Raw genomic sequence first — 15,962 nt, 5'->3', positions numbered from 1 at the left:
CTAAACTGAGCAATCGGGGGAGAAGGGCCTTAGTCAGGGAGGTGACCAAGAACCCGATGGTCACTCTGTTAGAGCTCCAGAGGTCCTCTGTGGAGAGAGGAGAACCTTCCAGAAGGACAACCATCTCTGCAGCAATCCACCAATCAGGCCTGTATGGTACAGTGGCCAGACGGAAGCCACTCCTTAGCAAAAGGTACATGGAAAATGAGAAACAAAATTCTCTGGTCTGATGAGACAAAGATTGAACTCTTTGGTGTGAATGCCAGGTATCATGTTTGGAGGAAACCAGGCACCGCTCATCACCGGGCCAATACCATCCCTACAGTGAAGCATGGTGGTGACAGTATCATTCTGTGGGGATGTTTTTCAGTGACAGGAACTGGGAGACTAGTCGGGATAAAGGGAAAGATGACTGCAGCAATGTACAGAGACATCCTGAATGAAAACCTGCTCCAGAGCGCTCTTGACCTCAGACTGGGGCGACTGTTCATCTTTCAGCAGGACAACGACCCTAAGCACACAGCCAAGATATTAAAGCAGTGGTTTCAGGACAACTCTGTGAATGTCCTTGAGTGGCCCAGCCAGAGCCCTGACTTGAATCCGATTGAACATCTCTGGAGAGATCTTAAAATGGCTGTGCACCGATGCTTCCTATCCAACCTGATGGAGCTTGAGAGGTGCTGCAAAGAGAAATGGGCGAAACTGGCCAAGGATAGGTGTGCCAAGCTTGTGGCATCATATTCAAAAAGACTTGAGGCTGTAATTGCTGCCAAAGTTCATCAGCCTGGCAATGTTTCAGCCAGCAGCTCATGCAAGACTTTATCCGAGTTGGTGGATACAAAATCAAAACGTTCCTCATGTGTTGTCTCTTAAGAACTTTGGGTTAATAGAAGTTTTGGCTAGCTTATTCAAACTTTATTCTTGGTTACAAATTCGGCTTTATTGCATTATCATTAGTCATGTTTTGACCCTTGGTAGCCTCAGTTGTATGTTTTCGTCCCCTGATTCTTTCTCTTGCCTGCCCATATTTTATAACTCTGGCAGTAAAATCATAGGATCTGATATTTCAATCCTGTTCTTATGGCCATGGTCATATTGTCTGTAGTTACCATGTGTCCAGAAATAATTGTGTGATGTTATTGACCATTGTCAAATTTTTAAGATTGTGATATAGTTCTCTAAGTATCCAACCTTCTGCATGAAGAACAAATCTATTACATATCTCTTTGCAATTTCTTTGAATAAAGATATGTTTTTTTAACCTTTTATTTTTTTTATAATGATTCTTTGTTTTGGTTACAACTTTTTGTTTTTTGGTTTGCAGCTTTCAGATCATTACCATATAATTTTTTTAATTGTACAATAAAATGTATTAAATGTAATTTTGAAAACCTCGTCTTTTGGGGCCGATTCTTTTTCTTCTTAAGGGAAATACGTAGCTAAATCCAGCAGTGTGTTAATAAACCTTACCTGTTCTGCAAGCCAGCCTATGTGCCTGACTTCTCGGTTGCTACTAGTGTTGCTTGAACCAACCATGGAATTGATCTCAGCCAGGACCTGTGGGAGCAACGCTGCAACATTGGTATGAATTGCTGTAAACCAGGAGTGGGCAGAAGCTGCATCTTTACACCGAAGAACCACTGTACTCCTTCCATCAGGGGAGTGGAGCTCCAGCAACCTGTGAAATCAATCAGAGAAAGAGAGCTCAGAATCAGACCCCACTTGTAGTCCAAATGTATTTAGCATGCCTATCAGACAGCCTTGGTGTCACAATCCCTCTTAATCCACTAACAGCTGTGTTTGGCGTACTCCTAGATGGGTTTAAAGTGGAGAAGGACAAACAAATTGCCTTTACTACACTATTGGCACTTAGACTCATATTGCTCTGGAAGAAGTCAGTGGGTAACTGATGTTATATACTATTTGAAACTGAAAAAGATCAAATTCTCACTTAGAGGACCTGTGCAGAACTTTTTCAAAACTTGGCAGGATCTAATCAATAACATTTTAGAATAAGATATTAAAGTACTGAGGAAGCAGATACTCTCCACTTTATTCTTTTTTTTTCTCCATTTATCATTATTCACTTATTAATTCATCTACTTACTTATTTTTACTATCTTTTAAGTTTTACTCTGCTGGCTTAGCTCTCTTTTTCAGGGGTGGGGGTTGATTTGCTTTCGATCTCATGTTTGTAAAAATTGATTTATTTGTATGGAATGTTGTGTGATTTTAATAAAATCAATAAAATAATAAAAAAATTTAAAATAAATAAATATTCTGAATTGTACCTAGTGTGAGTTTGGGGTGTGTGTGTGCCCTTCGGTGGGCTGGCGCCCTGCCCGGGGTTTGTTTCCTGCCTTGTGCATTGTGTTGGCTGGGATTGGCACCAGCGGACCTCTGTGGCCCTGTAGTTAGGATATAGCGGGTTGGATAATGGATGGATGGATAAATTAATAAATAAACTCACAAACTTGCCTTTGAGTTCACCACCATACAGTTAATGTATTTTGTAAGATGTCTGCTATGCTGCTCTGCATGACATGCAACTATTTACCACTAAAAGCAGGCACGGATCTTAACTATACTTCTTCACAATAGCCATATTAGTGTTGAAATCAACCTTAGTACAATATATATATTTAATTTTTTGCTAAGCTATATTTTTCATAAGCATATAATCATTATATACAAATTCTTCAAATTGTGCAGAATTTTAAAACACGTTAGAAAAACCAATGTTTTCCATGCATTCTTGACTTAAGAAAAAGACTTCTAGCATTTCAAAATTTTAAACAAGAAAAAAAGTTTCAGTCATATTGTTTCCAAATATCTGTGGAACTAAAACATATAACCAGTGTGGAATGTTCATGGTGTTTGTGTGTAACTTGACACTTCTCTTTTTCAATGGATACTCTTCACCTCACTGAAAGGGATCAGAAACAGACTGAATACTACAGCAGAAACAAAAATATTAATCAGCAATCCATACAGCACCACTAGAATTGCTTGGTCAAAGTGAAGATAAGTGTTTAATGCTTTTAAATTATTTTGATACAAACATTTCTGTTCTTGATTTGCCAGTGTAGTAAACACAGGAATCTTGAGTATTCATTTTTCCAGCACCATGATACATTCAGTTTCTTCTCAGTAATAGAGTTTTCAGTTAAATCGCATTTTTCCACTCTTGTATGGCATGTTGAAAAAAGATTCATTGATCTTGACTTGACAGATACTGTGATCTTCGCAGAGTCAAAGAAGGCTCTGATCGGGCCACTCGAGAGACTGAAAGAGGTGTCCGAGTGTCTGGGCTTGCAAGTGTCCTGAATAAAAACCAAGATCCAGACCTTCAAAGACCACTTGGGCACAGCTATCGGCAGTGTATCTGTCTGTGAAAAGAGTGTCAACCTCGTCGAGAGGTTTACTTATGTCAGCATTGTCATTCATATCTCTGGTGACTCTTCTTATGAAGTCAGTAGACAGATTGGGAGAGTTAAGGGGGGGGATGTCATAAGGTCACTGGAAAGAGGTGTGTGGTGTTCCGGATATTTTTGCAAAAGGACGTAGGTTCAAGTCTTTAGAGTCCCAGTGCCAACGAAGACTGGATTCCTTCAGTAATGTGTCTCTTTGGAGAGAATCTTTGGGTGTCTCTGGTTTGAATTTCAAACGAGCAGTTGCTCACGGAGGCAAGAATGAGGCACATTACCTGCATTATCAGGGAGCATCAATTACGCCACTACGGCTACATGGTACAATTCCCAGTGGGGGATCTGTCCTTGCAGGATCCTCATTGTTGAGGATCCAAGTGGCTGGACCAGGTCAAGGGAACACCCATGTAACACCTGGCTGTGGCAGATAGATGATCATTTCTGGAGGGTGGGACTGGACCACATGTCTGTCTGGGTGGTTGTCAACCGGGATCTCGAGCTGTTTTGTCATGTGATGGGGGTGGCAAAGTGCTGTACCAGTGCATGCTCCCCAACCTAACCTGTATGGTCTGTGAAGCTCAAGTCACTTTAGTGGCCAAAAGAGCATCCACTACCCTGTATGAGAAGTACCGTTTATTTCTGAGAATGATAGAACATTAATTCACCCCTTACCATTCAGAGATCTCATCTAGTGTGTTGATGAAATTGCAGCCCCTGGATTCTCAGAAATGACTTTAAGCATTTTTTAGGTATCATCATAAAGACATATCTAACCATTCTTGAAATCAAAATCCTCAGCCAATTATCTTCATGGATTTAATTAAAATTAAAACTGTCTGTACCACACTATAAAAAAATCTTTAATAATGATAAAAACTATGAAATAAACAAAACTGCATTTCATTATTTTACTGTGCCCAAATCTCCAAACACCTAAGCCATCACTAACCATGCCAAGGTCTCCATTTTAAATCTCTTAAGGCTCTAATCCAAGTTGTAGCTCAGGTGCTCCTGCACAAGAAATGATCACATTTAGAATAAAGAAGTGCAATGAAAAGCTAGAATTCTGTTTTGTCAGCATTTCATTTTTTAGCTATCAGCCCTCTAATGGATGTAACATGCTTTTATTGCTGTAACCAAGTTAAATAGAATGATACAAATGAAGGTTTCCAGCTTAATAATCACTCTGTGTAAAAAAATGTGATTTGTAAATTTTCATTTGTGTAAAATCATTAAAAAATGCTTAAAGGAAATTTATATTGAGCAATATATAGAGTGTGTCCTCCATAGCCTGAGGAAATTTGTTACTAACTACAAGAAGTGCTAAACAGAGCTGCATCTCACTTTGAAAGTGCTAGGGCAATGAAACTTGGATGAAACTTTGTTGCTTAATTGATTGACCTTCAAATAATTAACTATAAACTATTAACTATGAAAGATGATACACGAGTTAGCTGAAAGGAAAAAAATAATATTAATGGAGCAGTGAGGCTTTGAGTGATCTATGCACTGAAATTGCTGCCTCTCCCTTTTACTTCTATAGTTTATTTTTCTTCTCTTTTAAAAATGTTGCACATCTGCTGTCTTCAAACTGTAATTAAATGAGGATGAATGCTGAAATTTAACAGAAAATTAAAATGTGCATTAGAGTATTTATTTTTCATACTTCATAGAATTCAGCTACTACTTCCAGGATGTTGGTCTAATGCAATTTTCAATGCTGTTTACATTTCTACCGAGTATCAGTTGAGGCTGCTGTAGTCCTGCCCAATAATAATCAAAAATAGCACCAGGAACAAAAGCAAATGTTTGGTTACCATAATGCTAGTTTTGTTGACAACTACAAAAGTTTCACTACACAGCAAGACTCCATGCTGCCATGCTAGAGAATAGTGTGCTGGTAGTATGTGAAGTGGAAAACCAACAGTATGGTGTAGCCTAACTTGGTCCTGCTATCATTCCCTGCAGGACCTGGAAAGTGTTTAAAATGCTCTGTGCAAAAAAACAAACTAGAGAAAGGTTTATGACATTCATTTATTTAATTATTTCCATTTTACCAGTGGTGATCAAATACTGTAGAAGAAAACAATTCAGATTTATTTCTGCAATGTGTGTTTTGATACATCACTGCTTAACTTTTACCATACTGAATTTGCCTTTGTGGTTTGCTCTTCTGTGTGGTATTGAGTTATGGAGGAGCTCATAGTTTCAATATTTTATGACATAACACCATAAAATACAGAGGCTGACATCTTTAACCAATGACTCTGTGAAGTTTCACTGTCAGAAAACCTCTAACCAACTGGGCTATGTTGATTAGCTGCATTTAATTTATAGCCTTAATTAAATGTGTCCATCCATTAATTTATCTTCAGATGAGTTTAAACTAATCACTGCTATGGTGGCAAAGCCCACCCAAGTGGCATCAATCAAGCAAAATGCAGAGATCAACAATGGATGGAGCACCAGTTCAGTGCCAGGTCAACTCAAATAAACTGGTCCAAATTTAGAGTCGCATACACATGCATGACTTTGGGATATGGAATTAAACCTTAGGAAACTTGGAGAGAAACCCACACAAATGCAGGAAGAAAATTCAGACTCAACATAGACAGTGACTATGGCTGCAGAAAGGCTGGGAGGTACAGGAAACAAATATTATATGTTCATTTTGAGTCAGAGGTTGTGGAGACAAAAATTATCTATGCATTACCTGGTCCTAAGAACTCTGGAACTGAGGAGATATACTTAGAAAAAAATTCTCCAATTTAAATGGCACAGAGAAACTGAAAAACAATAGGAGAAATCAGTAGGTCTACTGAACCCACAGTCCAGTGGGTGTGTCTCCATCACATAAATGGAAACAGTGGGAGAAGGCTGCAGAATCCAAAGAGGAAGGAAACAAATTAATCTGATCTTCAGTTTTTCTAAATTTGGTGTTCTTGTTGGATTTTATGAACAAAGGTGAAAAAACCGTTGAAAACTGCTTAGAGTTACTCACATTCCTATATTAGTTTGACAGTGCAGTATGACTTCCAGTTAATTCTATTTCTCAAACAAACCAATCCAATGCCTAATATCTTTGCTACAAAAAGAACATGAGCATCTAGCTTTAGTAACCGGTGGTACCTCCCTGCTATTAGCAACATGTATAGAATGAAGGAAATAGCTTTACAGACAGATTTTGGGACACATTGTCTGCAGTATGTGTTTGTATTCTTGACATTTGCCAGTCTTTCCTTTCCCGATCTTTTTTAACTGTGTTGAAACACTGTAATCCCACTGACATGTACAATCATGAGGTACTAGCATCCCAGTGCTAAAACTTACACCTTCTGAGGTCAGGACAAATTTTGACACTTCTTATCATAAGAAAAAGAATTCAAATCTTACCTAATCCTCCTGGGGTCTGCTGGAATTAACTGGGGAATGGATGGAGTACAGCAAGCTAGCTTAACAAAGCATTAGGCCAAACAATTTACAAGCATAAAATTAGATTAAATACAGGCACTAGAAATCTGAGTGAAAATATAAATCCAAAGTACACATTGAAAGCATCACTGTCAGCGGATGGAAAATATAAGCTGAGAAAGTTGATTTTTGAATAAGTTTATATTAAACTTAAACGGTTATTACTATATTACAGTATAGTGAAATTCTTATTTACATGTTCTAATCAACATGCATCACATCACTGCTCTTGAATGTTACAAAGAATACTTTAAATAACTTACAGCAAAGCCATAATAGGTCAATTTTAGAAAAGAACTAAAAGGATACGCATCATAGACAGCTCCCCAACCCCAACACAGACAGATGCAGAGCCCAGTCTTATCACACAGCACGCCTTCATTTAAGTGGGGAAGCGATTTTCTATTGCTCCTTTCAACACTTCACAGTACAAGCACCAAATAACAAAGGGCCTTCTTTTCTTCTAGCCTCTTTCTCTCTCCGTCTCTGACTCCATCTCCACTCCACTACCTGCAAGCTTTGTCCATTTCTTCCAGACTCTGGCTCCTTGATTGGAGTGAGGTTGCTCCTTTTATAGTGCACCTGGAAGTGCTTCAGGTGTTCCCTGACCACCTTCTTCAGCACTTCTGAGTGTGGTGAAAGTGGTGCCACAAAGGGCTCAGCCGTATCTGCAGCACTTCCTGGTAGCACCAACGGAACCCAACAGGGCTGTTCCAAACTCCAACACCTGGCGTGCCCCCCGGGATCTGTGGTGCTACAACAACCCAGAAGGGTTGCTCGTTAGTATCCCGGGGAACATAATGCCCTGAAAGTGCTTTCTCCCTCAGTCCTTCCACCCAACTGGCATCCCGGGCAGGTAATGGCCATGACCACCCATCACAGTGTGATTAATTTATTTGATTGTTCCTATATTAAAATTGACCTAACAAAGCTAAGAAGATATCATAACTGAGAAGACAGCCTGGTAATTACACACATAGGCTCTTCCAGCTAAAAGATAATACAGGAAGTTTAACCACTGCCCAACTGGCATTATGAACCACAGGTTAATGCATTAAGAATAGATTTCGTCTCAAACCTGGTGACCGATTATACAATTTGATGACTGTAGCTACTGGTCTTGTCACCAGAAAATGTCACATTTCATTACTAGAAATTGCAAGAGATGGCAAATTACATGCTCCCATGGTAATTTTAAGGCACAGTTAGATATTTTAATGCATCACAGGTTCAATGAATTCTGACAAAATCAGTACTGTATAAAGGCTTTGAAGGTTCAAGAAATTTGGGCAAAGTCTTTGACTTTTTATTTTCATTTTGCCATAGCAAGTAAACACAAGACAGACCAAACATGCCTGAATTATGTTTGTGCAGTCCAAATCACTCGTGTTCCTTATGCCTCATGCTTGTACTGTATGCACTTCGGTTGTCATTTTGGTTTGATTTTGGCAGGATGAGTCGCAAACCAGTTGGCATGAGTTGCTGGAGATGTTAAACTACACAAGTGGTTGTCACTTTCTAAGGCTACGTTCACACTGTACTGTGGTTGGATGAAACCGTAGACTCTAATCACACTCTGACTGGTTCATGCTCATTACATAACCCATTCCTGATTGGATACTGCTTATAACACGTCATTCCCGGATTGGTCATCACTCATTGAAGAAAGCCATAATCTACATAGTCCACATAAAGAGGGTGCTTTCCATGGTGCTTGCATAGCTTACCTGTATGCATTTAAATTGAATTTTGTACAGTTTGAATAATGTACACATGCACAAAATGGAAATAATTTTTTGGTTGCTCCAATTTTGACGTAAATCTTCAAAGATTTTTTTTCGCCAATGTGCGCATGCCATGCAGTCACGTTTTCAGTCATTTCAATGTGGTGTGGAGATATTTTCACAAACAGTGTGAAAAGGCTTGTATGGACAAAAACAGTTTTTGTTTCAAAGTGCCTTTTTTAAGAGAAAACGTAGCAGTGTGGGAATAGCTTAAGATAATGTAAATGTAGTTTGTGACTGAAAATTAGTGGTTTAAGGAAAAATAATCATCCAGCATCATGGGATCTGTAGAAAGGGCACAAGTGTGGTAAAGCTGAACTGCAGTGAGGCAACTATGAACAAGCAAACACTATCGCAATTAGAGGCCATCAGTAACTGGTGGCAGGGGTTGTGATTCTCCTTTAACTCAACTAAACTAACTGGCAGCACTCTTATGCAGTAGCCACAGTTCACAATCAACAGATCCAAGTGAAGACGTGTAACCTAAGAAGAGCACCACAAAAGAGAATCTCTTGCCTGTGAGAGAGGCGTAGAACCTCTGTCAGTGGCACTGGTCAAAAGTCTGATTCTATCCCTAGGCAGGTTACTAGTGAATTTTGACTGCAATATGCAAATTTAAGTGCTCATAGACCGATCTTTTGTGCAGGTGTTTACTGTGTGATCCCATTTTGGGCCTATTCCTGTTTTAATGTATACTGGACAGACTCCAGCTTACTGAGATCATGCCACAAAAAAGTCGATAAAGTAGTTAGACTGATGGACTAATTTTTAAAAAGTGCAACTTCAGGAAACCCAGTGTGGTATTTACATTTATTTCATTTTCTTAATCCATCTTGAAATCATTCAGCATTTTAACAGAAAGTCAAGCAGACATACACAGTTTTCATAGACAGGATGTGCAGGCCCATGCTTGCCCATCTTTATTTAGTTACAATGACCAAAAATATATTTCTCTGCACTAAATCTCATCACCCAGCAATGAGCAGGAACCAAACCACTTAAAGTGAGTATGGATACTTTAGTTTACTGTATGCAAAAAATAACACAGGATAATTAGACAACAGTGAGGCAGCTGGTTCAGTGAGTTTAGCACTGTAGACTAGAAAAGCAAGTTTAAATCGAAAGTCTGTCATGGTTATCATTAAATTTGATGTCACATTCCACACAAACATTTTGCCATTTGATTACTTGGACTTGATTTTCATTGAAAACAAAAATTTTTCTCCTCTGAATTTTTTACTTTTAACTTTGCTGCCATCAGAAATACACAAAGTGAGATATCCGATCTATGTCAATTCGGCTTCCTACTTGTCTCAAACAGAGATTAGACGAAGCAGGGGTAACATAATAAACAACAGCAGCTCCAAGTTGTAGGTCGTGACCTGAGGTTAGAATTACAAAGCGGTTTTCTGGAGGGTGGAATCTCTGTGTAGCAAAACAAAATCAGCATTCAGGAACTAATTATCTGAATGAGAAGTCCATTGCAACACATGCCTTTGACGCTGAAAGAAAGACCATTTATTTAAAGGCAACTGGAAAAACATTCCTGGGACTGGCTCTTGTTTGTAGCCTTGACTTTTCTTGAAAGTTTATTTCATTCACTATTTTTTTTCTTTCATTTCATTTTTTTCAAATAAAATCGAATACTAAAAATATACTTTATGATGATCAGAAAGAGAAGCAATTTGTTAGCTATAATGACTCATAGTTCATTAGTCCTAGGACTGAATCCCTACTCTCTGTGTGGAATTTGCTTATTCTCCCTGTGTAAATGTAGACTTTTCTCCATTATGCCAAAAATATTTAGGTTAAGTGAACTGGCAACACTAATCAGACTCTTCTTTGTATGGATGTGTGGGTGGATGTGCCCTGTGACGGTTGCTTCCTGGCTGGTGTCCAGTGCTGCACAGATTAAACTGGACTAGATCATGGACTGATGGATGTGTAACTTCCAATAAATAAACTGTAAGAATAACATCTTTTTACTTAGCCTCTCCTTACTTTTTATAGAGTAGTAAAGCCATAAAATAGACAAAAAGCAAAAAACTGCAATAAAGTACTGTTTCACTACATGCTGTGCACCAATGTACTGAGCCAACAGCTGCTGGAGACTTACGGGACATTATATTTTTTTTATTTTTCCGGTTGTTAATCATCAGAAACTCATCTTTACTGTTAGTAATAAAAATGTATAACAACCAAATTAACGCTTTTCATAGGCACAGCTATGTTGCTGATGCAACAGTACCCACTGCAAGCCATGCTGGCAGCACACAAAGATGCAAGGGGCAATTGAGTTATTTTAGTGTAAAACTAAGAAACAAAAAATGATTTTGCTTGTGCCTGCTTTGCTTTAAAAATGATGACTCATTTAAATAGTTTTTAGAAATTCTAATTAACATTTTGGCAATGTTATTATGAAAATGAAAAATAATGCTTTATTGGTCTGATTTAGTTATTACTTGGCTCAGACATTTAGGCAATGAATTTGCATCAATGTTTTAGCCAAGGTGAAAGGCTCTTGTTATTTATGTGCAACAGACTGAATATCTATTCTTTTGGCTTGTCCTAAAACACTAAGGTTTCATCTGTGGTGCTTAAACTCCTCAAACATTTATTTGAAAAAAGTGCATTCAAGACAACTTCAGCAGGACTTAAAAAAAAAAAAAGTTCGGACACCTACAGTTTTTACATAAATAACCAACATGGCTATTTCAACTGGCCACCTATCCAGGTAGTAGTTGGATCATGTGTTGGCAAATTACAGCCCGCGAGCAGCATCTGACCCATGGCATGGGCACAATCAGCGCAAGGCTTCTCTTAGAAAAATCTAATATTCCAGCTCAAGTAAGGTGTCTTAACAAGATGTTAGCACAATTGCCGGGTTTAAGCTTAGTATGTTGCCATGTTGTGTCATACAAAAAAAAAAAAGCATTTACCATACAAATAAAGACAATTCTGCAGAGCTGATGTCTATATATTTTTTTAGCTGCTGGCTTGCCTTCGTCTCACATGTGCATTTTTTAAGAATAAGAGTTTGCGCATAGCGAATTTTAGCAGTGACTGATTTGGTTGGCAGCAGCATCTCTGAAAGTGGAACTTTGAGAGTGAGTCTGGGTCTTTGCACAAATCAGTATAAAGAGCTCTGTTAACAAAAGTGAAAGAAGGAAGTTAGTTAGACCAAAACAGATTATTCTTATGCTTCAATCAATGTGTTTGGTGAGACAAAAAGCAAAACGTGCTTACCGGGAGCGGCATCCTGATAGTGCCTTCAGGCAATGTGTGTGTTTTTCAGACATTTCATCACAGAGACACAAGAGGTCAACAGGTAACGGTTTTTCAGGTGAGCTTATTTCAGATTTGGTAAAGTGCTGTTAATTTATGTTTTTCTCAGTATGTCACACTTACAATAATTTGAGTAAACTGCAACAAGCAAAACCTGTTCATTTCTCTAAATTTTAAGGTTCAATGTGCAGAAGGGAGGACTTTGAAGCATATGCAGTTCAACCTGCCATCCTTTGTTTTGAATGGGAATCTAGCTTTCAGGACTTTAGGCACTGAAAGACAGCTTTTACAATTTTTTCATCACAATTTAATGGATGGACAGTGTAACAAAATCTTGTAGATAAAAGTATCTGAACTCTAGTGCAATTGTGAATTAAAAGGAAGTATAGCAAAGTTTCATTGTTTGATTTCTACAAACTGTACATTACTCAGGATTTGCTTCCAAGGTTTTGTAATTATGCTGTGCACATTTCATTATTTGGTAGCACAAAGAGTTGTGAACAGGTCTCTTCACAAACAAAAATGACTAAAAGCAAGAATAAAAGTGAACTAACACATCCAAACATGTGCAATGAATTAATTGTTGGGATGACCAGATTCTCAGTTGATATTAACAGTTTGTGCAGAAGAGAGCAGTCTTATGTTTGTGACTTGAACAAAGTCCTAGCAAAATAACTGTGCTTTAAAATTACTCTTATGGCTATCTGTTGTTAATAGCTTTATATAAAAAAGGTATAAAAATTAATAATTTCTTGGAGCTAGTCTTTTTAGAGTTAAACATTATCATTAACACAAATGCTAGATTTACTTGGGTTCAACTTCATAGTTACTCCTAGATTTTATATGTGGCCCACTCTAGGATTCAGTATGCCCACCCCTGCACTAGAGGCACATGGCATAAAAGCGGGGCAAAACATGAAGTTCTTAGGCAAAGAGACTAGCTGTGCCAAGCTCTCCCTATATTTGCATGATGTGTCATGTGACTACTGTGTAATTCGTATGGCAAAGAAAAAAGAAAAACAGATAGAAGGACACAGATAGCAGACTAAAGGATAGGCTTGTGTTGGGACAGCAAGCAACTCATAATGGCATTATAAGAAATAAGTCAATCCATGTCAGACAGAAACAACAGAAGGCAGCTTTGCTTGATTTTACTGAACAAATTACAACTAAGACAGACAATAAGAACAACTTCTTATTCAAATCAGATATCCCCAGGCCTTTCCATCCAGAGAACAAATAATAAGAAATATTTAATGTGAAGTAATTACTTATATATAGTGAGCTAAATAGATACAGACGTCCCTGGGAAAACCACAAACCCTGAAACACTGACTATCCTCACATTGCTCCTTATCCTTGCACTATAACGCGTAACACAATCCTCGCGCGGTACTCCGCCGACTTATAAGCCTTGCGCAGTGCCTGTCAGTTTTGGGAATTGATTGTTTGCTTTTATCTCTCTCTGCTCCTAGCGGAACTGTCATCTCTGACTTGTCATGGAGCACGTTTAAGCTCATGTGTTTGCGGTGTTTGAATAAAAATCCTTCTTGTTTCTACGACCACCTGTGTCTCTATGCAAATCTGTGTCCCAAGCGTGACAAGTGGTACCAGGAGTGGTTGCACAGATGGATGCAGCCGAAGACTTATTTCAGAGGTCTAAAACTTATGCACTTAAAGAATGGAAACTAAACATGGATGACCCAATCCGTGTGCAAATTCAAGATTTGATACATAAAGTGCACTGCTGGTTTGAAGGAGATGTGATGGAAACAGTTGTTGTGAATATATTACTGGCCGGCATACCTGAAGTTCTTCGAGATGAATTTCTACGTCATGATATTAAATCATTAACGATTATGTCCGGACGATTAGAGGGTTCACAGTCCACTTGGAGAAAGAGCGGTGGATTTCGTGCTGCTTTGCAACCTGTGAACGAACGTCCAGGACATTCTCGTTGCTTCGATCGACAAGCTGCAGGACCTAAAAATCTAATGGGGTCAGGTAGGACCCCGGGAAATCCAGTCGTAGATGAGACCCCTGTTTCTGGGGAGACAGCGGCAACAGCGGTCGAGAAACCGTGGACACTACAGAGCATGTCGACGTGGACGTTGCAGAGGATATTTCGAAACGGAGCCACCGTAGATGTTTCCGGTGTGATCAACTCGGCCATTTGGCAAGAGAATGTCGCTTCTCTCCAGCTCATTCAATGGAGATTGGACTGGCCGAGATTTGTTGCTCAACTATTACATATCCGGATGGAAAAGATGGCTTGTTGATCCCGGTGAAATTGGGGGGCAGAGAAATCTCAGCATTGTTAGACTCGGAAGTGACCTTTGTATTGTGAGACGAGACTGTCTTAATGAACAATGCCTTAGAGACTGTGAGACTGTAAAAATACGCTGTGTACATGGTGATGTTAAAGATTATCAGACTTTACTTCTTCCTTTAACTTATAGGGGCGCCACTTTAAGGTTTGGTCTGCCGTTTCAGACTCGTGCCCTTGGCCATTACTCATAGGACGGAGAAATGCCCTTTTTCGAAACTGATTAATAAATGTAAGGGACCAGTAGTCCAGTCCACTAATGAACTTAGTGGGGGAGAAGAAGAAGAAAACCAAGACGAAGAACTGGTAGCGGCCGGGGAAAATCTAGAGCCCAACTTAGATATTGAACCCGATCTCTCCAGCGAGACGGAGGAGGTCACCCCCGACAATCTTCCAGAATGGGCTGGTCCTTCTACATCTTCCCAGATTGCAAACGCCTCCAAACACAAACCGAGCGTTAACGAACAATCAGATTTTGTGTGTTTGCAGCATACTGATAGCTCATTAGAATATGCATTTAAACAGGCTCGCCCTGCTAATGACTCTTATTACCAAGAGCGTAATTCCGGGGGTGTGAAAACCCCACACTTTATAGAAAAGGACGGTTGCCTTTTCAGAGTGATCTCAGATCATTTGGAGGGGGAATTTATTGAACAACTGGTGGTACCTGAAGCACATAGGGAAACTGTTTTGCATCTGGCACATTCACACATCTTGGGGCACCTCGGTGCCGACAAAACTAGAGACCGGTTATCAAAACGATTTTATTGGCTTAATATGGGAAAAGATGTTGAACGATTTTGTACTTCATGTCCAGACTGCCAGATCGTCTCTGCTTATAAGCCTCCTCGGGCTCCCCTTTGTCCTATGCCCATATTGGAAGTTCCCTTTCAGCGTGTGGGATTAGATATTGTGGGACCATTACCTAAGACTAAGGATGGGTACCAATATTTGCTGGTGTTGGTTAATTATGCGACACGATATCCAGAAATGATTGCGCTGAAAAGGCCAACTCTTGACTGTAGCCAAAGCACTATGTGAAACTTTTACTCGTATTGGTATCCCTAGAGAAATCTTAACTGATCAGGCACACCTTTCACTTCTGCGTGATGAAACAATTGTGTGACAGCTTTGCTATTAAGAAATTGAGTACTACTGTTTACCATCCTCAAACGAATGGTTTAACCGAGCGATTTAACAAAACATTGAAACAGATGATCAGGCGAGTTGCTCATAATGATCCCACAACATGGAACACTGTCCTACCTTTTGTTTTGTATGCGGTGTGAGAATCACCACAGGCGTCCACTGGCTTGAGTCCCTTCGAGTTGTTATTCGGCAGGCGGCCGCGAGGCATCCTGGATGTGATGCGTGAGGAATGGATAGGAAACGAGAGAGCAGCTAAGGTCCAAGCTTTGCAGATCGACTAATTTCGTTGCAAGACAGAATTTCTATGCTTTCCTCTATTGCTGTGGAACACCAACAACGAGAACAGGAAACTCAGAAGCGTCTTTACGATAGCGCAGCAAGCTCCGTGAGTTCAAACCTGGCGATCGTGTTTTGGTACTGGTTCCTCGGATCCACACAAATTCTTAGCTAAATGGCAGGGCCCGCCATTATTGAGGAGCGTATGAGTCCGGTAAATTACAAGGTTAGAATACCAGGCCG

General features: G+C 39.4%; 1 protein-coding gene across 1 annotated transcript in view; it reads right to left on the bottom strand.

Moving 5' to 3' along the window:
* Positions 1-15,962, bottom strand: part of sntb2 (syntrophin, beta 2) — a 313,602-nt gene that overhangs the window by 112,584 nt on the left and 185,056 nt on the right. Inside the window, exon 3 of the mRNA XM_039763457.1 lies at positions 1,471-1,678. Within this exon, the coding sequence (XP_039619391.1) occupies positions 1,471-1,678 (208 nt within the window). The remainder of the gene's footprint in view (positions 1-1,470; positions 1,679-15,962) is intronic.

The sequence above is a fragment of the Polypterus senegalus genome, chromosome 9 (genome assembly GCF_016835505.1).
Source record: "Polypterus senegalus isolate Bchr_013 chromosome 9, ASM1683550v1, whole genome shotgun sequence".
Classification (NCBI taxonomy): domain Eukaryota; kingdom Metazoa; phylum Chordata; class Cladistia; order Polypteriformes; family Polypteridae; genus Polypterus; species Polypterus senegalus.
The sequence above is the reverse complement of the archived record's forward strand: the minus strand, read 5'-3'. Positions and strand labels throughout refer to the sequence as shown.